The 8,468-nt window shown below is 39.5% G+C and overlaps 2 protein-coding genes across 2 annotated transcripts; one reads left to right on the top strand and one right to left on the bottom strand.

Moving 5' to 3' along the window:
• Window positions 1-224: 224 nt before the first annotated feature.
• Window positions 225-2,587, top strand: LOC137726437 (uncharacterized). The gene is made up of 2 exons (XM_068465369.2): window positions 225-1,033; window positions 1,878-2,587. Exons 1-2 carry the CDS (start codon window positions 361-363, stop codon window positions 2,279-2,281), a joined length of 1,077 nt encoding a protein of 358 aa, XP_068321470.2. The 5' UTR covers window positions 225-360; the 3' UTR covers window positions 2,282-2,587.
• Window positions 2,588-3,362: 775 nt separating this feature from the next.
• LOC137726433 (uncharacterized) lies at window positions 3,363-8,295 on the bottom strand. The gene is made up of 5 exons (XM_068465362.2): window positions 6,515-8,295; window positions 5,590-5,774; window positions 5,342-5,512; window positions 4,205-4,657; window positions 3,363-4,050 (listed from the first exon to the last, which is right to left on the bottom strand). The coding sequence occupies exons 1-5, from the start codon at window positions 8,016-8,018 to the stop codon at window positions 3,604-3,606; spliced, it is 2,760 nt and encodes a 919-aa protein (XP_068321463.2). The 5' UTR covers window positions 8,019-8,295; the 3' UTR covers window positions 3,363-3,603.
• Window positions 8,296-8,468: the final 173 nt, after the last annotated feature.

Here is an 8,468-nt window from a genome sequence, read left to right as displayed (position 1 = left end):
ATAACACAACCATAAATATATACAGCTCATCACTTCATATCTGGATCATGATTAAATATGGGTCGCTACGTGGATATTCTCTCTGACAAGAGTGGGCCATCCTCACTCACCGAGACAATAATCCACCGTCGATCACTCCTCCTCTGAATCCGACGGCTCAAGTCCCATCACAAAAACGCGTCCCACACTCTCTTTCTCTATATATTCCCCATGCAATTACGTTTCTCTCAAACGACCACCGCTCAGTGCTCACATCTCCAATTCCCAGTTTCCCACTCACTCTCTGTCTTAAACACTCACCTCCGCAATCACCGTAATCAATTAAAATCAAACTTGATTAAGATCTTAATTAACCAAAAAATGTCTTGGTTAGCTTCTCTGAAGATTGTTCTAATCTCGAGTGGCGTCGTGGCGTTGGCTCTGGCCATGAAGCTCTTTGTTCCGATGGCGACGGAGTTCGTAGCATCTCACGTGCCGGTCATGTGCTCCTCCTTCCTATCCTTGTTCCGTCCTCCGTACCTCTACGTCCTCATCAACTGCATCATCATCACCATCGCCGCTTCCTCCAGGTTCCAAGGCAGGTCGCATCAGCCGAAGCTTCAACCGGAGTCGGAGGCGAGCGTTTCAGAACCTCCGGCGGTTTACGAGCCGGTGTATAGAGAGCCGGAGGTTGTTCATGAGCTGAAGTCTGCGGTTGTGATCAAACCGGAGTCGGAGGCGGTTTACGAACCGAGGTATCGAGAGCCTGAGGTTGTCCATGAGCTGAAACCGGAGTCGGAGGTGGTTTCCGAACCGAGGTATCGAGAGCCTGAGGTTGTTTATGAGCTGACATCTGCGGTTGTGTTCAATGAGTATGTAGAAGAAGCAGAGCCTGAGGCGGCTGAGATTGACGATGGTCGTGAATACGAAGACAAGCTTGTGATCTTGCCGCCGAAGAGTATGGTGGAGTCCGATGCGATCACTTTGCCGGTGGAGAAACCTCCAGTTTCGGCGAGATTCAGTCACCGGAAACCGGCTAGGTCTATTCCTGAAGGTATTTTCACTTTCATTTTCGTAACCCTCGTTTCATTTTAAATAGTTTAATCGTAATTACGGTTTGTTTGAGATTGTTTTAATAAGAAGCACCTTTGCAGACCAAATTTTTTATTAAAAATTTAAAATACAAGAAGTATTTTCAGTTATTTAAAAATATTTGTGCCATTTTGAGAGCATTCTTTCTCACTTTCGAAAGATGCATGCTTTTTAAAATAAGTAATGTTATTTATACCACGATTTTGTACCATATTTTCATATCACCTTAAATGACATTTGATGTAGTTGTTCACATTATTTGAATTAATCTGATTTTTAAATTTAGTTCATTATTTAATAAACTAATAAGTAAAAAAACTAGCTAATTAAATGAGATTGTAGCATACAAGGAATCTTTCTCCTTCGTTTCCTTAGATTTTGCAAATTTTTCAAATGATGTAGCTGTCCACATCAGATGTCATTTAAAGTAATATAGAAATGTAATATAAAAATATGGTATGAATAATATTACTCTTTTAAAATCTAAAAGTGCTTGTAATAATTTCTAATGAAACATTTTTTTAACAACGCTTTTAATTATTTGAAAAAATTTTAAAATATTTTAAAATATTTTCAATCATTTAAAAAACATTTTCGAACATTTGTTACCAGTAAATCATGTAACGGCATAGAAGTTTGAAAACAAAGCAGAGTTCAAATGTGGTGTGCACATGTCTGTATCACACCAGGTGTTGCGTATGTCTAATAAGCCCTTTTATAAATGCTACGTTGAAAAGTAAAAGATCTCTAGCTCAAAGGGGTAAGGTGGACATTTCACTGACGTATTTTACCGCGAAATTTAACAGGTGGGAAGTCGTTGAGGGTGGCGAAGCCGAAACGGAACGACACGCTGGAGAACACGTGGAAAGCGATAACGGAAGGTCGGTCGATGCCGTTGAGCAGGCACACGAAGAAGTCCGAGACGTTGCCAAATCACGGCCGTCAGTTAAAAGTTGACTTGACGTCGGCAGTGGACACGTCAGTGATGGTGAAGGCAGAGACGGTTAAGGAACCAACCAACCAAAGCCTGACAGCTGTCGCCGCCGGGGATGGAAGTGGAGGGAGGCTGAGGAAAGAGCCGTCGCTGAGTCAGGACGACTTGAACCGCCAAGTGGAAGCGTTCATAAACAAGTTCAATGAGGAAATGAGGATGCAGAGACAACAGTCTTTGGATCACTACAAGAAGATGGTCAACGGTGGAAGCCATTGATACACATATTTGGTCAAAGGTTTTTTTCATGTAATTTAATAGATTTTATTTTTAATATTTCACTTGAATTAATTTTAACCCGAAAAAATGGAAAAAAGATAACAAAATTACAATTAGGGTTTATGAGGAAATATATGTTGGTCTGTAAAGCAAAAATCCTTTTTTTATCTTGTTATTTCTTTTTTGTTCTTTTGACGGTAAAGGAAGGTAAGAAATTTTAGAACAATGGTCATTTCGATGTAAGTTTTTTGTTATATCATGATTTTCGTAGATGCTCAGAAATATCAGATATTTCAAATTTTATAATCGTTAGGTCTTTGGTCTAATGTAATTAAAACTTTACTGTAGTTTTTGAAAAAGATGATTTAGATGAAATGCACGCAAATGATGCATAATATCTTAGCCAACTGGCGTAACCACGACTATTAGTACCCCGACAGTTGTAAAAACCCTACTCATGTAGGTGGACCATGTCATTATCACCTAACTTAATTATTTTAGCAGAGTTTATAATCTTTATGTTACCTGATGAAGACCCAGTCCATAACTATAATTAGTGAGTGCTCAAGGCTTTCCATCTGTCCGTAGTCTTAATTATTTAGGAGAAAAACTAATGAAAATGATTTAAAATTTTAAGTTTTAACGATAAGAACAAAATAAAAGGTAAAGTGAATAGTACCATAATTGATTTTTTAATGTAAAAATGTAATTTTTCGTTAAAATGAATAGTACCAAAAACTTTTCGTTAAAATTCCCTTATTTAAGCCCTAACCTAAAAGTTATCCAAAGTCGAAAATCCAAATTATATAAGATTACCCGCGTAAACTCTTGATTTGATGGCTTGTATTCATAGACAACGATGGAGACGTACTTTAATCTTTGAGATAGAAATGATTAAGAAGAAAAAATATTCAAGATTCAACACCTCATTTTTCAACACCTCACCTAATCTGCCGACACCCCCGCATATCAGGCTCACCTGGCTAGGACCAGATGGGGTTACCTGATGTAATTCGGGTGTCGGATCCTAGAATTTCTCTGTATGTAAAATCATGCAGACGCAAGTTATGAGAAAGTTACGTTAAAGAGAATCGAACCGGAGAGTTTCTTAATTGATATAGCAGCCTTTTCAGTCACCAACTCGGGCCGTACTCCGGGACATGAAAAGATCAAGAGAACGTACGGTTGTGTTAAATACTTTTGTCAAGCTAACCACTTTCGACAGATGCTTAAAATATACAGGTTCAAGTACAATGGCAAAGGGGACAAAAATAAACCTGAATACGGTGTTAGTGAACATACGCGTCAAAATTGCTCGTAAATCAGGCGCCTCGTTTTAGCCTTTTTATTCTCTCAAGGGCACCAAGGCGGCTGCCATCGTCCTTAGTATCAGCATCTCCGCCCTCATCTTTTTCGGCCTCCTTTCTCTTGTTAGCCAACTCTCCAAAAACAGCATCCGGGACCTCCTTCTGTGCAATTTGAATTTCAACCCTTTCGTCTTCTTCTGAATCATTTTCTTCTGGTAGCTCAATGTCTTCAGGATTTGAGGTAACTTTGATCCCTCCGTCAGTCTGTTGAATTGCTCCAGCACTCACAAAGCCTATTCTACTATCTTTAGTGGTTGTATCGTTGGCCACGGGTGCCAACTGCCTCTCTAATGCAGCCATTTCATCTTCGGGGACTCCTGCCTGTTTCAACTTGTCTTTTGCCTCGTCCATGTTCAGCCTCTGATCCTTTTGCATCATGTACTCGGGTAGAATAAAGTGCGTCTGGTAGAACGATAAAAATGAGAATTAAACGAAGCAATTCAGGAACCCTTTCTCTGAGACCCTAATAAAACATTTACCTAAATTGCTGGAGAAAAAAAAAATTGAAAGTAATAAACATTTTAGATAAAACCAGATATAGAACTAATGAACTTACCTGGCTATAGCTTGCAGAAACACTTCGTTTAATTCGAAGCATCTCCCGGAAGGTATCTTCATTTCCGTATTGCACTTCAAACTCATGCCATTTGCTCCAGAAATCCACATCAGATCGTGGATCTGAAAACTGTGACGCAAATGTATACACTCCCCGAGCACGATCAATTTCTCCCAAGCTCTTCTCAAGCTCAGCAAACTTTAAACACATTGTCTTCACATCTTTGTCCGGAAGACCAGAATCTATGGCCTGCTGGTATATATCCCTTGTTTTTGGGACGCCAAATATCTCTGTGGCACGGGCAATATAGATTTCATACATGCCCAGTTTCTCATGGTTTGGAACAGCCTTAGTTGCTTCATCATAGACTTTCATCGCTCGCTTTGATAGGCCATAATCCTCCTCCAGCTTTGCATATTGAAGATACAAAGGTTTCTTCGCATCAGCAGGGGCCTGATATACCATGTTAAGGTTAGTATCAGATAAAATAACAACATAAAAGGGCAACATTCTAGCATATTGAAGAACTCAAACCTGAAATGATTTCAAAAAATAGAAAGTCCACACAAATTCTAATACACACAGAGTGGGTGATATGCAGAACACCAGTAAACTAGAAGGGGAACTATTGAAACGAAAAACATATAGGCTCTGTGCAATCAACTGTGAGAAACTTTGGACAGCTGGACCAAGAGAACGTCCTTGCACACTTCAAAAGCAAATTGGCTTATAATATTCATGTGATTATTCCATTCACTCGATGACAGAGTGCACATATATAATCACAGTAAGTATGAAGACACCAAGATGCAGCCCCCATATATAAACGTACATGTATATGTCTATGTATAAATTAACATAAAAATTAAAATATAAATAAAAACCTTAACCATAAGCCAATAGTTTGTCGACTTTCACCTTATACATGGATAGTATGATTGTGACACAAGAATGATATGATAAGACAGAATCTAAAAAAATGAACCATATGATTGCTAATCAGATATGAACAAAATCGTTAACTTAACCAACGTAAAAAATATTGAAAATCAATGCTAAATAAAAAATTTAGTGCTTTAGAAAAACCAGTGACTTATTATATCCAGACTAAAGTCTAAAGGGACAGAATGCTAGTACCGCTTGAACAGCCTCCTCAAATAGCTCTCTTGCGCGCTCAAGTTCTTTCTTCCCATATCTCTTTACAAATCTAGAGAGATATGTAACCCATATGTCTTTGACATGTGGATACTTGAATATTTTAGTACCTTTTTGATACACCTTGAACGCATCTTCAAAGTATTTATGCTCCTGTGCAATCAAATTCTAAACATAAGATACTTACAAGTGAATGTTCCAAGAAAAGAGCAACGGGAGGAATGCCATACCTCAAGAAGCGATGCATAATTGATTATGATCTGCGGTGTGGCTATTTTCAAATCCAATATCCTCTCGTAAACAGCTCGAGTGGACTCTAATTTACCCAGGCTCTCCTCCAAGTCCACATAAAAAGCCCAAATCCTCAAGCATTTATGCAGCTTCATCTGAACCGGTGCATTCCCATCAGCAGCCACTGCAACAGCATAAGCCAAAGTCCCAAAGTTTAATTATAGCTCCCACAAAATCCATATACCTAACCTAACCATTTAACTTCTTTTTCTTTTCAACGGTTAAATAAAATAGTGCAAACACAACTCGATGGGGGCTCTAACAAACCCAAAGACTAGTGCAAACACAGAATCAACCAAAAACACAGTGCCTGTCAAAAAGCGCAATAAGAATGGAAAAGGAAGTAAACAAGAATATGGAAACCAAATATGGGAAACAGACACATTTCTTTTAACCAATTCAAATGCCAAAATTTAGTAAAATCACCATTATATTACCATTAAGAAGGCACTTGGAAGTCCAGCAGAATTATAGATCTCAAAGACAGTATTTGGAATAAGAATAATAGAGACAAGGCCAAACACTTCAAAGCAAATCAAGGTGATTTTCAAACTGGAAAAAAAAAATTCAGGTTCCAAAGTAAATACAAAAGCAAGCAGCATGAGAATACAAGGCCAAACAATTCAAAGCAAATCAAGGTGATTTTCAAATTGGAAAGAAAATTTCTGGTTCCAAAGTAAATACAAAAGCAAGCAGCATAAGAATTACAGGGAAGATATCAGGTGCAAGATATTTCAGGAAATATATCTACGTTTGAGATTATTGAAACATAATAATAACTGTATAAAAAGCTCTGTAAAGTTTTTATTTTAATTTCCAACACATACAAAACTACAAAACAAACCAATGAAGGATGAACATTACCTCTTCGTTTCACCTCAACAGATGGCTCTGCAGTAGCCCGCCTCATCAGTTCCAGTGCTCCTTTGAAATTCTTATGCCTCAATTCCATTTCTGCCCACTCACACCACAGACTAGCCAAATTATCCACGGTCTTGTAATTCACCTGCACTGCTTTATCAAAAATCACTCTGGCATTGACAATATCATTGTGGTTCTCGTACAACTTAGCAAAAGCAACCCACAAAGTGTGAGGCTTCCCAACCGCTTTCATTGGATCAATTGTCCTCACTGCCTCAGTGTAAGTAAGTATCTGCTTGGTGGGATTACCCTCATAGAGCTTCACTCTTCGGTGCCACTGCTCTACATTATGAGGATTTTGTCGTAAAAGAACACTATTTGCTAGTACAGGTCTTCTATCCATGAGATGGTCCAATCGAGCTAATCTCAAATCTATATCCTTATCATCATGTAACCAAAACCCATCAAGCATTTTCTTCTCAAGCTCAGCCACAGACAAGTTAATATCCAATCGAAGATCTTCTTCCTCCTCATTTCCATCCTCCGCAACCCCATTCTCTTTGTCCTCCTCATCATCACTCAAATCAGCAGTTTCCATCTTATGGGCAAGCACAACCTCTTCAAAATGAGCATACGAATCAAAAATCACACTAAAATCTCTCACCGTTACGACAGTTGTCATACCCTCCTCAAATATATCCCTCGCCTTCTCATGCAAATTCCTTCTAATGTAATAGTCCGCAAGAGAGGTCCACAACCGCCCCACCTCATCTGTAAACTTCCTAATCCCACCTCTAATTATAGCATCCACATTGAGGCCCGAAACCTCGGTGGCATGCTTAGTAAGCAAATCACACAATTCTAGCCACAGCCTATGTTTCGTCTTCCCCTTTATCGAGTAAAACTTATCATCATTCAACACAGCAGCCAGCCTCTCGGCAGTCTCTTGCCAAAGACTAGAATTAATCAAGAACTCGATGAAATCTTCAATATGGGTAGGGTCATATTTCAAATACCTGCGATAAACCCGAAGCGAGGTCTCAATTGGGATGCCCTTTTGGCTCACGAACACGAGGTAGGGCTCCCAAATGCGATCGTGCTGCGTCACGGGAAGAGCACACAGCGCTCTGTCAAAGGTCCGGCGAGTCTTGGTGACCAATTTCTGCTCCGTCAAAGTCTGCAAGTACATAATCCAAATCCTGGGCATCTTGTGCATCGTCACTAGGGCTCGTTCAAACGTGTTGACTAGTGTTTCATACTGCGAGTGAGTGATGGGCAAGTTCCTTACAAGCTCGAGTCTTTCGCGGAGGTAAGCGTACCAGAGCTTGTAGCTTCCGGGCAGAGCCTTGAGGGCCCGCTCGTAGATTATGAAGCGCTTCTTGAACGGAGATTCGGCTCGAGCGATTAGGTAGCGCCACCATAGCTTGAGGCTGAATGGGTTGCGGAGAAGCTCCTCTTCGTAGAGCAGGTCGTCTTGCGATGGGTATAGCTCCTGAGAGATCGCCATGGGAGAGTGAATCTGCAGGGACAGGAGTTGGTAGTGCCTGAAAAAACCCTAAACCCTATAGAAACAATTAGGCGAAGTTTGAAGTTTTGAGGATTTTGAAGTTTCAATGCAGCATAGTCTGGGATTTTGGGGGTTGAAGAAACCCTAAATTTATCAAATTATACAGAACAGCGAGAGAGAGAGAAGGCGATAGAGAAGTGAACAGATCGAAATCGGTTTAACCGGGAATTGGAATTTGCTTTCGGCTCTTTGACGTAGTTTTAAAATGGTTAAAAGTGCTTTTAAGAAAGTGTTTATGGGGTTCAAAATCATTTAAGTGTTATTTTAAAATTTACTTACATTTTTACGAATGATTGATTTTAAAAATATTTTCACTAAAAACGCATTTAGTTATTTTAAAGCACATTCAAACGAGTTTTGTTTGATTGAAGCGTTTTTGGGCTCAAGCCC

Source organism: Pyrus communis, chromosome 5, assembly GCF_041283825.1.
Source record: "Pyrus communis isolate YQ-2024b chromosome 5, ASM4128382v1, whole genome shotgun sequence".
Lineage (NCBI taxonomy): Eukaryota > Viridiplantae > Streptophyta > Magnoliopsida > Rosales > Rosaceae > Pyrus > Pyrus communis.
Note: the sequence above shows the minus strand (reverse complement) of the source record. Positions and strands in the feature narration are given on the sequence as shown.